This window comes from Pseudonaja textilis, chromosome 3 (genome assembly GCF_049901715.1).
Source record: "Pseudonaja textilis isolate UNSWEBS1 chromosome 3, rPseTex1.2, whole genome shotgun sequence".
Taxonomy (NCBI): domain Eukaryota; kingdom Metazoa; phylum Chordata; class Lepidosauria; order Squamata; family Elapidae; genus Pseudonaja; species Pseudonaja textilis.
The window spans coordinates 152,765,679-152,781,125 of record NC_141992.1 but is presented as its reverse complement, the minus strand read 5'-3'; the positions used below and the strand labels follow the sequence as shown (position 1 = coordinate 152,781,125).

The following is a 15,447-nucleotide window of genomic DNA, read 5'->3' as shown; positions in this document are numbered from 1 at the left end:
CCCAAGGATTAGAAAGATGAGGTGAGAACAAATGTTCCCATAAGTTTTTACAAAGATGAGCTTTGTAAAGACTTACGTAGATACCCAGAACGGCTTAAAGACTTATGTAGATACCCAGAAGAACTGCTGTTTGCTTCAGACATCATACAACCACATCAAAAGAAGGATATATATATATGTGTATATTTTACAAAAAGGGAATAAAAATTTATATTGAAAAGCCACAGCTCTTACAAGCAGTGCATTATTTATTTTATTAATTTGCTCTTTTTACATTACGGGAAACATTAATCTATTTACATGTTTGTGTGTCCACATATCAGATAGATAGATAATCCTATGAAAAACTAATTCAAAGTGCCATATAATGCTCTCCAGCCTTCCATCTAGAGTTTTTCAAACTGTAGCAGTTTTGCAAAAAAAGGAAAAAACAAAAATGGATTATCCTGACTGGGAATAAAGCTAGAATGCATCTATGTCACTGATTCTGATTCACATTCTAGTAAAATTATGCAGTATAAATTTAAAAAACAAACTGTAAATTCATAAATATAAAATCCAAATTAAAGTGATAGTACATAACAAAACATTAAGGGGACATCCAATAAATAAATGGAAATATATTATAAATAAGGTACTAGCATTTACTTTTTTATATTAAAATGTTTAATTTTTTTCTTTATCTCTCATTACAAAAGAACAGTGCCTGCTTATATGTGTCTACTTAGAAGTATAGCACAGATTAAGTGAGATTAGTCCCAGATTAATTACAGTCCAAACTTGTATCCTACCAGGCTTTTCCAATTTGGCATTATTGTGATGTATTCTCCTAATGTGCTTGGAATTATTAAAAGATTTTTAAGTAACTCCAAAGTGTCTAAAGGTGCCAGGTTGGGTAAGAGTGCTAAACCATAGTGAATGGAAATAAACTCTGTTTTACTCAGTGACACTTACATCTAAGTAGACTTGCATTGTATTGCACTGTTAAAGGTATTTTACGGAAAGGTCTGCAAAAATATATATAATAAATATTTTAAAACTTTTGGTTTAAGAGTTCAACCTCTTTTTTTAAATATCCCCTAATTCCAATTGTACTTTAAAACATTGATTGCAGCTTTTTTTTTGCAGAGATACAGAAATCTGAATAAAATAAGCCCTACAAAACCAATTGAAATAATAAGACTCAGTTTAGCCAATTAAAGTTTCTAATCGCCACTTATTTCAATTGAAGAAATCTGAGCGTGATGAGGTTCCCTGCAGAAACAAATGATCTGTTTTTTTTTCTTTTCTCTTTGTACTGTAAAGGTAAAAAGGTCCACAAGATGCAATCATAGTAAAGCAACAGCCTGATTTATAGACGTGCAGTGCCAAAGAGTAATCTGGGTGGCACTATTGTCCCTTGCAGAACTGCAGGTTCTCAAATCCTTCTGTTGCATGCAGATGTTCAACATCTACATGTCCTCTGCATTTTTCTAGTAATTTATTAGAAGATATAATCCTTATGTTTACATCAAACCCATATGAATAATGAGGTATCATGTTAACAAATTCCTTTAAGTTATGATGTGCAAATACATCTCTCCAAAAATATAAAATTAAGTTGTGATCCTCACCATTTTTTCCCAAGGGTAATCCAAATAAAACAATTGGCCACTTTGTAGTACATCATTGTTTGTAATCATATGATATATGACATTTCTAAATAAATTGCCTCATCTTAACACAATTTTTATCAATAGCATTTCAGCTAGTTTTTAAACTTTTTTCATTGGATTCAAATACCACAGAAATAATATTGTTGTGAAAATAGATCTGTATGACATGTTTTGCACATCTCTGTACGAAGAATCCAATTTTTAAAAAACATGTCTATATTTAAAGGTGGCTACTGATATTATATAGACTTCAAACAATGTGCAAGACTTTAAATATTAAAAAGAGGCTATAAATTAAAACAAAAATATATTCTCAACATAATACAATTCAAATTCTGCAAATCAGACTTTCAGTTTTGAGTTAACACTGGATTTTTATCCTTGCCTTTAAAAGTCTTAAAAATATTAAATTATTAGCCCTTTACTTGTAAAACACAGCAGTGATATTTTGTGCCCTGTTAATAAGTGTATAGCTTGGATATATCAATGGCTTTGAGAGGTAGCAAATTTTGTAGTGATTTTACATTTTTTTAAAAATATTTCCATACCTGTTACCTCTCCCAGATTCTTGAAAAAAAAAAGTAGAGCCTAAAAATGATGCTGTATCATTACAACATATTCTGGCATGATCTGTTGATATATATTCTCAAAGAAAAAAGGCACAAAAGAAAAAGCCATCTTTTGAATGGTAATTTCTATCACTGCGAGATTGAATTGTGTAATTTTACTATCCAACCAGTTAAGAGTTTCATATTTGAAAAATTTTATCCTTAAGCTAATTGAAAGCCAGTTTTGATAATACAGATTACAAGTCAGTTATTCAGTATATTTCATTAGAACTAGATCACTTCTTTCTTGATCTGTCAATAAAGTATTATTTTCCATACTCAACACGGATGCCAATATGGATAAAGTTAAATATTCAAATAAGAAATGATCCATAATTCTTTGCCCATGTGACTTGGGAGGATACAACTAAAAAAATGACACATAGTCCAGATCAATAATCTGTTGAGTGTTTTAGTCTCATCCATGATTTTGGCAACAGAATGTAGACCAAACTTTGCAACTGAAACCAACACCTTCATTAGGACACAAACTGTAAATTCTCTAGTGCTTTAAACATGCACATTTGTGCATGTTAGATGCTTTCCTTAAAATTGTGGTGCTTGTGAAATTATCATGCTTTCTGCCAGTATGATACTTTGGTCAGATTGCACTCTACATTCCCATGCCAAGGGTTCCTTATTAGGGTTAAGCAGTGTTTCCTATTTGGTTCAAAAAAGGTTTTTTTGTTTTAGCAACTCTAGAGAGAGCCACATAATCCTAGAAAAAATACGGCTGCTTTAAAGAGTCACAAACAACTTCTATGTTTGTCCGTCCAATTGCTCTAAAGCAGCTCTTTTGGAATCATTTCTAAAACACTGCATAGCTCCGTTGTTTATCTGTCTTTTTCCCAAACCATCTAGCATTAGGTGTAAACTACATACTTTAAAACAGCTTTGTAAAGAAAGATATTCTCTATTTTAAAGAAGAAACCAAAGGGGAAAGTATGAAACACTTGCGATCAATGGTCATGAGTAGTATACAATATGTATTTCATTTACAGCGTTTTAGAAACAACAGCTAGTTGGAGATGTGCAAAATCTGAAAGCTCATCAAAGTCAGGAAATCAGCAAATGATTTTCCCTTTTAAAATGCACTCACTGTATTAGGAAATGTCAATATAGTACAATGTTAAAAATTCTTACTAATTGATTGGATGAAAATATTCTTTTAATCCAATTTTCACTCATCTATTAAATTCATCTAAGCTTTCTTGTTATTGCCTTAAAATATTACTACCTTGGAAGATAGATTTTACAGTCTTCTCCTGATCAAAAAGATTCTAAGTTGAGTTTGAGGAAATAAAGTTAGGCAGATTGTGCAGCTGCTAGTCTTTTCATGGGACGATGGACACTTCATCCCCCTGACTCATCTGAACTTTTACTGCAGTACACCTATCTCCCCAACTTCTTTCGGTATGACAGAAGAAAAGGATTATCTTGAAAGATCAAAATCATATGTGTCTCTGTTTCTAAAAAATTAAATTAAATTAAAAAACAGTCATACAAAGAAGGGATTCTGAACCCAAACTCCATTCATTATCAATGTGGAGGACAACAGAATCCGAAAGGTATTACCCTGCAATACTGGATTTCCAAAGTACCAAATAATGGAGTATTGCTGTACACTAGATAACAGACTACCTTCAAGGAACAAGGATGAGTAAATCGGTGCGTCTATTGTACAGATTTCTGTGTGTGTGTTTGTGTGCGCGCATACATGTGTGTACATGAGACAGAAAGGAAGAGAGGTGTTATTTGTGGGTGTATGGGATTCTTTACAAGAGACAAGGTGGGCAGCATCAGTACATATGGCAAAGCACTAGGCTGAGATGGGCAAACCTTTAGAAAGCAAGGGATGTTAGCAAAACCCTCTTGGAGAATTGACAGTTACACCACAGAAGTGTTAATTCATTGGGAGAGAAGAGAGAGATAAAAGGAAGAGGAGAGAAATACAAATACATATTGGTATCTCTGAGCATGGACCTAGGGCAAATTATACAAGAGACATTTCTTGCCATTAACAGTCCTCCTGGTTGGATCCCTTCATAGCCTGGTCTGGGCTTCGGGGATGTAAATCTCAATGCTTTCGGCGCTTTCAGTGGCTGAGTTCTGACGAACCGATGCAGCTCGTTTGGCAGCCATCAGCCGTTTCCGGGCCTCCTGACGCTGTGAGCTCTCCAAAGAGCGTTCCCGAATGAGTGGCACCTGACCTTTCGATGGCTTCTTTGGCACTGGAGGAGGGGCCCTTCTCTCCTGATCAAAGCAGAAGGTTAATGACATTATACAGCTTCTCAGGGGAAAAATTTAAAGAAAGGGCGGGTGGGGGAGACAAACAAACTAGGACAAGTCAGTGATTAGAAGATACTTGTTTACCTAAAGTTAAATCACTTTCTCTTCACTGAACTGGCATTCAAAGACTTTAAAAAGTACATAATCTTAAGGCAAAAAAGGACAGCATTGATAACAGCGCTAGTTCTCCATAGACAGGTGGTGTCTGAGGCTCAAACAGATGAAGCTCCCACCATTAAATATTGTATGTTACTCTTGCTGGGCAATCTAAATTCCTCTTGTGGATATTCAGAATTAGAAAAGAGAGCATCTTTAGTACTGCTACTTAATACAATGTCATAATTCTATAATCTTAGAAAGTCAGATTGTAAGGTAATTAAAATCACCTTACACTTAATTATTAATAAAACTCTTTGATGTTCTTAATAAATTAACTCAGCATAATAGAATAGTATGTGGTAGGAATGAAAGACACAGATAATGAGCACTGACCCCTTTGTATATAATATACATACACAAGACTAAATGGGCATACAACATTCAAGACTTATGGATAGATTTTACACAGTCATATGAACTAGCAGCCTGCGGTTAGTTATCATAGCAAAATTTAAAAACAAAATGAAAAAGAACATGTGGTCGGTGGTGACTGGCTATGGAACATTGCATACTTTGGGTGCAATGTGCTTCGTAAAAGTATAGCATCAGAGTCAACAATCTGCAAACTGAATTCAATTACAAATTCAGAAGTGGGTAGGGAAAACTTTAAAAAGAAATTCTGAGAATATACATTAGTAATTACTTTGGCATCCAAAGATATTGTGGTTAATAAACAGGAAGAAATAAGTATATATGCACATGATATATATTTATATATCATATACATATATAGAAAGAGACAGAATGAGATGTGGGAGGGAGAGAAGTGTGGGTATGTTACTTCTGGAATTTACATCTAGAATCCAAATAGAGCTATACAGTAATCTGGATTTGAAGTGCAAAGAAGCACAGGAGTCATACAATATGTATCTAGCCTTCCATAAATTAAATGCATCCTTTCTGGGATTGCATGGTGGCTATAGGAGCCCAGGAATGATGCAGTTTCTTTAAGAAGTTGTCAACAGATGATATATTAGTGCCTGATGGACTCCAGTTCACCCTTTTAAATTTGGATCCACAGGTCTAATCCAAAATATATCTCTAGTTTACATAGACTCTATTTTTCCAATTATATGATGTCCAGCTTGATATTCTTCTAAATGGATTATTAATTGCATTATGCTCTATAAGTGTCATTATAATTTATTATTTTCTCATTGTTGATCAAAACAATTCTTCATTGCTTGTGTTAATGGAAATGGATTTGTTTGAAACACTGCATTCGATCTGCATGCGAAGAACGAACTATGGTAGTTACCCAAGTTTAGGATGAAGGATAACAAGCACAAATATAAAAACAAATTCACAACTTTTTTCATATTTTGCTTAAATAGGGGAAAAAACAAGCAATTTAATTTAAATATTAATGTAGCCACACTTGGTAACCATGATCCACAAAATATATTTTTTCACTACAGGTTGATGAAACATCCTGTTTGGTCTGTTTAATTTACTCCTTTTGTTATCATTAAAGTAGTATCAGTTTCTTATGCTGGCAAAAAAACCCCACCAACCTTTGGCCTATTTAGGTATCCTAACATCTAATAAAATAGTGTGTTTTAGAATCGCCAATTTTTTTTGTCCTAGCAATGTTATCTTGTGAGGTAATCGTTTATTAGTATTTTGGTTTGGAACAAGTAAAGATGCAAATGCGTGGTTCTCTCAGAATGTTGTCTAAACCAGATGACTTCATGGTTTTCCCTACTGAACATTTATAGGTAAACAATTTTTTGACTTAATCATGCAGTATTTATTTTGGTAGGGGTCAATGTTCAGAACTGGTTAAGGTTCCAGCGTGGGGCATAACAAATGCAAGAATGGTTCTACAGGCCCATTCTTTTCCCTGGACTTTTTTCATATTCCTATGACTAACAAAAGAAAGATTCTGAGAATACTGACATTATGGAACGAAATCCCAATTTTTTAAAGCATCCCTTGAAAAAAGTAAAATATCTATAGCACTTATTCCCATACTATTATCCTTTGCTTTAAAAATAATCATCATAGGCAAAATAGGCCAGAGTCTAACCCACACTACTAATAACTTGAAATTTTCTAAACAAACAGGTGCAAGGGAACACTTTGCCCCTCTTTTTCAATTTCCTTTAATGTGTATGAAACTGAGTTTGTGCTTTTCCTTATAAAGGCATGGGCCTTAGAAATATTTGATTACATCAGCAATTACAACCACAGCAAATTTCTCTTTGCTATGGAAATGTAGGTTTTTTTACTCCTTGCAATAAAGTTCCCATTATTCCAGATCTAGATCTCCATCTTAAGTTTCCTTCTTAATTTTTAAGGGTATACATATTATTAAGGACAACAGGGTAGGAATATATTAAAGTACTTCATTTAAATAGTACATTTTTACATTTCATAGTGGGAGAAAATATTTCAGAAAACTTTCATTTTTTCTTCCTAATGTCCTTTCCCTTCCTTCCCTCCCTTCCCAATTTTGGGCCCTGGAATAGAAAAAGAAAAATGTTTACATGCAAGTTTTCATATTTCCATTCTACCAGTCAATTTGTACTGTTATTATTATGGGATATATCTCAACTTTAAAATCTCTAGGGAAACAATGACTACTTCTGACACTACTACTGAGAACAATGAGACAAAGCACACTAAAAATTACCTAACATCCAGGTAAGTCTAGGAAACAAAATGGAGTCTTAATTTACCATCCTATTTAGCGTTTGAGTCTGGGAGACAATGGAGGACAGGGCCATGCTATGGTCCACGGGGTCGCGAAGAGTCAGACACGACGTAGTGACTGAACAACAACAACAAATTAGAGTTTTAGAGCTAGAACTTACTGAATGAAATAAAGGAGGTGAAACCACCTATGAGGTTTCCCTCAAAATAAAGTAATGACACAAGAGATTCTCCAGGTAATATTTATGATGGCTTGATTGGCAGATGCCCATACATTTATCCATGGGAATGGGGCTGGTTACCAAGTCAGTGCTGATAACAGAACTCCCCTAGTTTACTTATACATTTCATAGTGCATTAGTAAACAAAACTCTTACACTACGCAGCACTGTATACTCTCTGTATTATTTATTTTAATTGTAAGAATCAATATATGAGGCAATTTCTTCTAACAGTTGTTTATCTAATATGATTATACGTTAAGTATAATAAGACAAATGAGCACATTCCCGTTTTTCACATGTACAAGTTTGCCTTAAAAATATGCCTGAACATATTACAGATAATATTCCAGGTGATTCTTAAAGTAAACATTTTCTTTTCTTTTACAATGGAATTAATCTGATATGAAATCCATTTCATGTTTTTAACATCAGTGAAGTATGCAGAGACCTATTTAATCTGTCCAGTATTTGTGCAGGGTTTTAAATGAAGCATACAAAATCGACAATGTTCTACCTTCTTGTCATGTAGATCCAGATGTTTCCAATTATTGGCCTTTAATTGATGAAGTTCATCAAATTTCATACTAATATTTTCTATGGACAACTGCAGCATATCCCAAAACCCTGCTAAATCTTGGGAGGCTGGTCTCGGGTGTGCATTGGGATTCTGTGTGAGAGGAAAGAATAGGAAATAGGAATAGGGAAAAAAAAAAAAAAATCAAAGTCCTTGAAAAAGTCAGGTGGAACTTTGCTTGTTATTTCTAATAATGTTGGCTACCCTGCTGCATCTGATTCATATATGGAATAATACAAGTTGATTATATTAACTAAGCCATCATGCATTGAGGCAATGGCAGAGTCTTACAAATGTAATAGTTTCAGCCCAACCAGTATGGATAGCATACGCTGTAAATTGGTTAAATGTCTGGGAGAAAGTTAGTTGAAACAATCTTACTTTGGAAAGAATGGTTTGGCAGCGATATGTTGCAATAATGACAAGGGATAGTTTTATACTGGATATGTTTCCGTTATTGCATATATAAGTAGTCCTTGACTTAAGACCATTCAACAATGGTTTGCTACAATGGCCTCGGAAAAAACAAACTGTCTTTGGAGTTTCAACCATTGCATCACCTATGTGTGCAAAACATGAAATAGTCATGTGATTGCAGTTCAGGTGCTTGGCAATCAGCTTGCATTTATGATGGTTGCAGCATCTTGCAGTCATATGATCACAATATGTAACCTTCCCAGTGGCTTGCAATAAGCAAAGCCAATTGGGAAAGTCAAACTTGCATAACAACTGCAGGATTCACTTCAACCACAGTAAAATATGGTCATAAAATGGGGTCCAATTACACAATATACTTGCTTAATAATAACATTACTTAGCAACTGAAATTTCAGTCCCAATTGTGGTCCTAAGTTGAGAACTACTAGTACCAGAAACAAAAGGCTAGAATATTCTGGCACATTCCTGAGCTTTCAATAATTTCTCAAATCAATATTTTTTAAAATCCACTTTTTGATATAGTTCCAAAACATCTGTGTCCTAGATAGCATACTTTTGGTTAAATTTAATGTAAATTTTTGTTCCATTCTGTGATATAGTAGAATTGGAAATAAAAGTTATAAACTCATTTCTTTAATTTATTTTCAGTGTTTTTTTAAACTTTTTGAGAGAGACTGTAAGATTTTCTTCTCAAGTACAAAATATTTTGGCCAGCCTTAAATTCTTGCCTTTGAGTTATGGGAAGAACAACAGTGGTATTATACACTATTCTGCTTCATACATTAACATTTTTTTGCATGCAAGCAATACAAACATCGATATCATTATACATGTTACATACCAGATTTTCTTCACAGAGTTCTCTGAATTGGTAAAATTTCTGAGCCATGAGAAGCTGAGCACTACCAACTGCAGTTCGAATTTTACCTAAAACTTAAAAATAATCAAAGCATAAGACACCATTGTGATGCATTAATGTAACCAATATTGGAAATCTCTCCATTGTTACTAAACCAGCTGCAGATCTAATTTAGGAGTGAGCGAAGTGCAACCATATGCAGCCTGTAGCCTATGGACTAATTTCAAATGCTGTCTGCAAGCTATCCATATTAATATCTGCGGGAAGAACAATTTTTCCCTTTTGTACATGAAAGTAAGTGAAAGACAGAAAAGAGAGTGGAGTGTCAGAAGAGAGGGAATTACAGAAACTGAGTAAATGTGTACTGCTACCCATCCTGGTAGTTCCATGTCCAATGGTTGCTTAAGCTCAGCTCACCACTGATAACAGATTTCAATTAAGAAAATGCAATCCTCGACAAGAAATCCTTTCCCAATGCTACAACTAAAATCCTGCAGTTCATTTAAAAAGTGCATACATTCCCAGTCACTGGAACTCCCTCCCAATTAATAAAAGCAGGAATGCAAAAACAATAAAAACTCTCACACCAAACAAATAACCTCCAGTGTGTTTCAACTTGGCCTATATACTTTAAAATTAATTCTGGATAACACAATGCTGTCACATATGCAGATTTTTTTGCTTGTTGAATGATGAGGGATGATAGAAACTCAGTTCAACAATGTGCACAGAGTCACGTGTAACCCTTCTGCAGTTTGTCATTGAAACAATACAGTAATAGCCCAAAGAATGCAAAATATTTAATCAAAACTGAATCTGTGCTGAGTTCCCCACAGGCAACATATGTTTGGTTTGGCCAGATACATGGGCTTCTGTAAAGTAGCAAGTTTTAAAGTGCCAAGTTAAACAGATGCCTAAGCCAATGAAAAACCAAATATATCTAGGATACTATGAGTTGTGAACATATAGGAGGCCCAGTGCTTGGATCCTAAATTGCTTCATGCCATTTTATTCCTGTAACCTCCCTCCATTAATAGCCACCTGCACCTTATCTTAGATTTTCATGGTCATTCAGAATTTAAAATAAATATGTCCTTGATCCTAAAATATTCTCCAAATTTAAATGAGGTTTGAAAGAAATCTCAAAAGCATCTGTACTTACTTCTGAGAATCTTGCACATTCAGTAGAAGTTATGTCTTTGCTGCAAATGTTACGGCATAATTATAAAATTGCACACTGGTATTGGTGGCAGTTGAGTATGGGTTCATAGATGAAGGCTAGAATTCCTTGTGAAATCCTAGGCTTCCTCACTTAGAGTATATGCTGTGATGTTTAAAGTGATAAAATATTGGGGGATGATTTTTATCACTGAGATGATGCCCACTCCAGCAGTTCTGTTTTTTTTCTTTATGAGGGCCATTGCAGCTATTGTGGATAAATTCTGAGCACTATCACATAAGGCAGATTAGATATGAGCATGTGTGGCTCTATGGCACATACTCTAAACCAGAGGTCTCTAAACTTGGCAACTTGAAGCATAGCTGTGGAAGGAGAATTCTGGGAGTTGAAGACCACAAGTCTTAAAGTTCCCAAGTTTGGGGAATCCCTGCTCTAAACAATCTAAAAAAGAAATCATAAAATACCAAGGTAGCAGTCTTACATATTCTAACTGGGGGGTAAGTTTCACTGAACAAAAATCAATGGACTTTATGTCTGAGCAGACAAATGTCCAGGATGTACATGCTTAGTATTAGTACACATTATTATATATCTTTTCCTATGGAGGTCCTGGAAGCAGAGTTTTCTTCTCAGACAGACATCAACACCAAAAGGAAACAACTGTGAAGAGGGAAATGTAAATTCACACTACACAGCACAGGGAATTCTACACATAACGGCCATTTTCCCATTATTTTTTGCAAGGGTTGCGTGTCTAATTCCCTAGGCTCTGTGCTGAAAATGTACCCCTTGGTGTGTCTAGTCTTTTATTTGTACTAATGTGCAAACCACTGAAGTGAAAGAAGCCTTCAATAGGGGGGAGGAGTTAATCGGAGAGCTTTCATGTGGTTCCCATTGTTATGAGAACCCTTCTCACTGCATCGACTTCAGAACAGCTGCCTCAGCTGGAGCTGGGCCATCTAACATTTCACAAGGCATTTCAAGAATTGAAAGGAAGGGCGAGGAAAATAGAAGGGAGATGGTCTCCCAGCTGTGTATTAGAGGAGAATTTTGCACAAAGCCAAAAACTGCTTGGGTGATTATACTGATAAGAGAAGTTGCTTAAAAATTGTTTCATGATGCAATGTTGAACAATAGCTTGAATACTCCTTATTAAAAACAGCACTCAATAATATCCCAATACTTTCTGGAAGAAAGAAGATTGAGGAAAATAGAACGTGTCAAGTCTTCTCTTTCCAAATATTTGGTGATCTAAGACATTCTCAGATGACTATGAGATGAATTCTGCATTGAGTTAGATGAACAGAACAATATTGAGCCCTTCTAGTTCAGTATGGTTTTCAGCACAGTACTGTCTTCATGCTTTCAGACTTCAAATCTATCCAGTGATTCTAGACAGTAAACCTTTGATGTTCGGCATTCGACATGCATTCACATGTCTTATACCTACTTCTTATAGCAGACTTTTCCAAATTTGAGTCTCCAGATGTGTCAGATTTAATTTCATTAATACCCATTTCCAAATGCCAAAAATATGTAACCAACTCCAAAACCAATGCTGGTAATTTATAAATCTCTGAACTGATATTGTGCTCCTGTTGGACATGGATATAACCAAAGTATTTTGCCTTACACCTATTTTATCTCTGATTTCTTTTACATCAGCTAAATGAAGTATACACCTACAAAACAAAATGGATATTATGTATAATGTTTAAGAATAAGCATTCTTAAACTATATTTTTATCAATAATCAAAGCCCATTCTGGAGAGATACCTCCCATTCTGAGGTTTTCGCTAAACTTTGCTTGTCCATAGATAACTTTTTAATATGATGCATGTAGAAGTAAAATTAATCACATTTAATTCAGCTAAAATGTCACTTTATTTGTTTGCTGGGAAGAAAGAATGGACAGAAAAATCTACTCCACAAAGCTGCGCCTTCTTAGCAGTAAGTGTCAATGTTCTAAAAGAAAATGGATGAATAAACATGTACAATGAGCAGAAAACTAGTTGAAGGCCCAGAAGTAGATATACCAAGCAAAAATCTAATTAGTTTATTGTTCAGTACGCTAGTTTCAATTTCCTTGCTCTTGTTTATTCAATAATCTACTAAAGGGGCTTATCTATTTAGTTACTGGCATTGTATGCAAACTCTTGGTTCAAAATGTTTTTTCTAAAACTTAATCAAAGGCATAGTTCCCTTGGTACATGTGAGTTCCTATGCAGATTTGGCAATTTTATGTAGATCATTGAACACTGACCTATGATCAACAATCAATACAGACAGGCGTGGCTTTAATAAGTTAATTATTACCACTATTATGAATAAGCAATTTCAGAGGAAACTAACAAAACTTTAATGCAATAAAACATGTGGATAATTAACTAAAGAACTATTTCCAGATGTTTGTAACACGATAACCTGTTTTTATATGCAACAGCGGGAGCAGCAGCAGCAGTAACAACAAATTACATTCATAACTGGAAACACTCTTTTCATTGTGACACTTACTTTCTCTGAAAGATAATAACAAATATGTCCATGAAACACACAAGACCCTGTCAAGCAGTCCTAAGCCATCTCCAGACAGCTGTTGTACATAAGGAGGCATTGTCTGGAAAGGCTTGTATCATGTTACTCCTAGCTTCGGGGTGGGATGGGAGAACATTCACCCTCTCAGCTGCCAAGATATTGAGAAAATTTCAGTCTTTGCAAGTTACAGTAAGCCTCAGTGTGGTGTAGTGATTAAGACATAATGGATAAGCACAGGTCAGATAAAGGAGGAAGGGGGAGGAAGAGGAAGCTGTTTGAAGCCATTCTTAGCCATGGAAACTCCCTGTTGCTGTTGTGGGAAATCATTGAAAGGAAGAAGGCTCTGCATTAGGACTTTGCATTCAAAGTATGACATTTTATTCAGAATGTGCATGGATTAAAACCTTTGTAAAATCTGTTGGAAATGCAATGCGTCTTTCTTGGTATAAACTGCAAACTGCAGGGGGCTATTACATCAGCCCCCACAGGGAACAGTTGCTTTAATAGAGCCTCGGTGGCACAGTGGTTAGAGTGCTGTACTACAGGCCACTTCTGCTGACTATCGGCTGCCTGCAATTTGGCAGTTCAAATCTCACCAGGCTCAAGGTTGACTCAGCCTTCCATCCTTCCAAGATGGGTAAAATGAGGACCCAGATTGTTGGGGCAATATGCTGACTCTGTAAACAGCTTAGAGAGGGTTGTAAAGTGGTATGTAAGTCTAAGTGCTATTGCTATTTAAGGTGTTCCTATTCCTAACATGTGCTACATTTTTTCCCAATAATCAAATATTGGGAATATTAGTGAAGTAAAATGAAGTGAATGCAAAAAGGTAATAGCACATAGGCAGGTAAGGGAATTACAAAATGTGTACAGGTAGCACTTGACTTACAACCGTTCATTTAGTGACTATTCAAAGTTACAATATCATTAAAAAGTGACTTATGACTATTTTTCACACTTTTGACCCTTGCAGCATCTCCATGGCCACATGATCAAAATTCAGACAGTTGGAAACTGACTCATATTTATGACGGCTGCAGTGTTCCAGGATTATGTGACCACTTTTTGCAACATTCTAACAAGCAAAACCGATGGGGAAAACAGATTCATTTAATAACTGTTACTAATTTAACAACTGCAGTGATTTACTTAACAACGGTGGCAAGAAAAGTTGTAAAACGGGGTGAAACTCACAAATGTCTTGCTTAGAAACATAAATTTTGGCCTAAATTGTGGTTGTAAGTTGATGCACAATGTCAGGCAAATAAATGTTATGTCAGATTAGTGTCAATGTTAGGATGCAAGAATGTAAAGGTGTCATTTGTAATGAGGTCAGCACACATTAGTTGTCACTTTGGTATCACTTCAATTTGTTAGTGAAATGCACAGTGATGTTTGTGGGACTTTTGGCGAAATAGAGATATATTTTGAGAAATTACAAGTGGTATTGGTTTTCCAATCTTTAGATTTTGATTTAAAAGCTAACAGAATAAAGGCAACTTCTCTTGTTAGCACTGGAGTTACTTACTTTCTTCTGGAAGATGATTTTCTTGTTCTTCTCTCTCCATTTGTTGGCACCAACCTTCCATCCGTTCTCTTTCTGCTTGAAGAAGCTTCAGAAACCAGTGTCCATCTCTGGGGCACACGGACCTTTGAACAGCTTCAATTGGATCTTCAGTTATAGAATCAATCCAAGGATCCGGTGGAGGTAAAATGGAAGGATCAAATTCAGTGTCAAAGTCATCATCTACTGCACATGCATGATAATGATTTCCTGAGCCCTGTATGCTAACAGTGGAAGTACTGATATCTCGGGAATATTGTCTCGACATTGGCCCAGAATATGACTGATCTTCTTGAGGGTCCAAGGACATTTCAAAGTTCTCATGGAAATCCATGTCTGCTTGAACAGCTGTTGTAACACTATTTGATCGGGTAAATCTGCGGAAACTGAACAAGACAAAACAAAAAGTTTAGCAATGCTGACATTCACAGGCCGCTGTACTTTATAGACAAACAGATGCAATTGTACGAATACGGTGCCTTTAAATCCTACCAGACATTTTATATCATCAGCAATTGAAATAAACATATTTTTCTTTTTATAGGGGTCATAATGGCTTAAGTTTTGCATGATTATGAATGAAAATATTATCACATTCATATTAATCCTTGATTTTATATGCAATTCATTTTAGGTTTGAGTCATAGTGATAATTCCTTAGGATGTCGTTGAAACTTTGATTTTTGTTTAATATCTAATGATATTC

General features: G+C 35.2%; 1 protein-coding gene across 1 annotated transcript in view; it reads right to left on the bottom strand.

The window, feature by feature from the left end:
• Positions 1-234: 234 nt before the first annotated feature.
• DLGAP1 (DLG associated protein 1) overlaps positions 235-15,447 on the bottom strand; it is a 284,261-nt gene continuing 269,048 nt past the window's right edge. Inside the window, exons 9-12 of the mRNA XM_026699154.2 lie at positions 14,706-15,127; positions 9,444-9,535; positions 8,105-8,257; positions 235-4,516 (exon numbers count right to left, since the gene is read on the bottom strand). Coding sequence (XP_026554939.2) covers positions 4,307-4,516; positions 8,105-8,257; positions 9,444-9,535; positions 14,706-15,127 — 877 coding nt within the window. The 3' untranslated portion in view covers positions 235-4,306. The remainder of the gene's footprint in view (positions 4,517-8,104; positions 8,258-9,443; positions 9,536-14,705; positions 15,128-15,447) is intronic.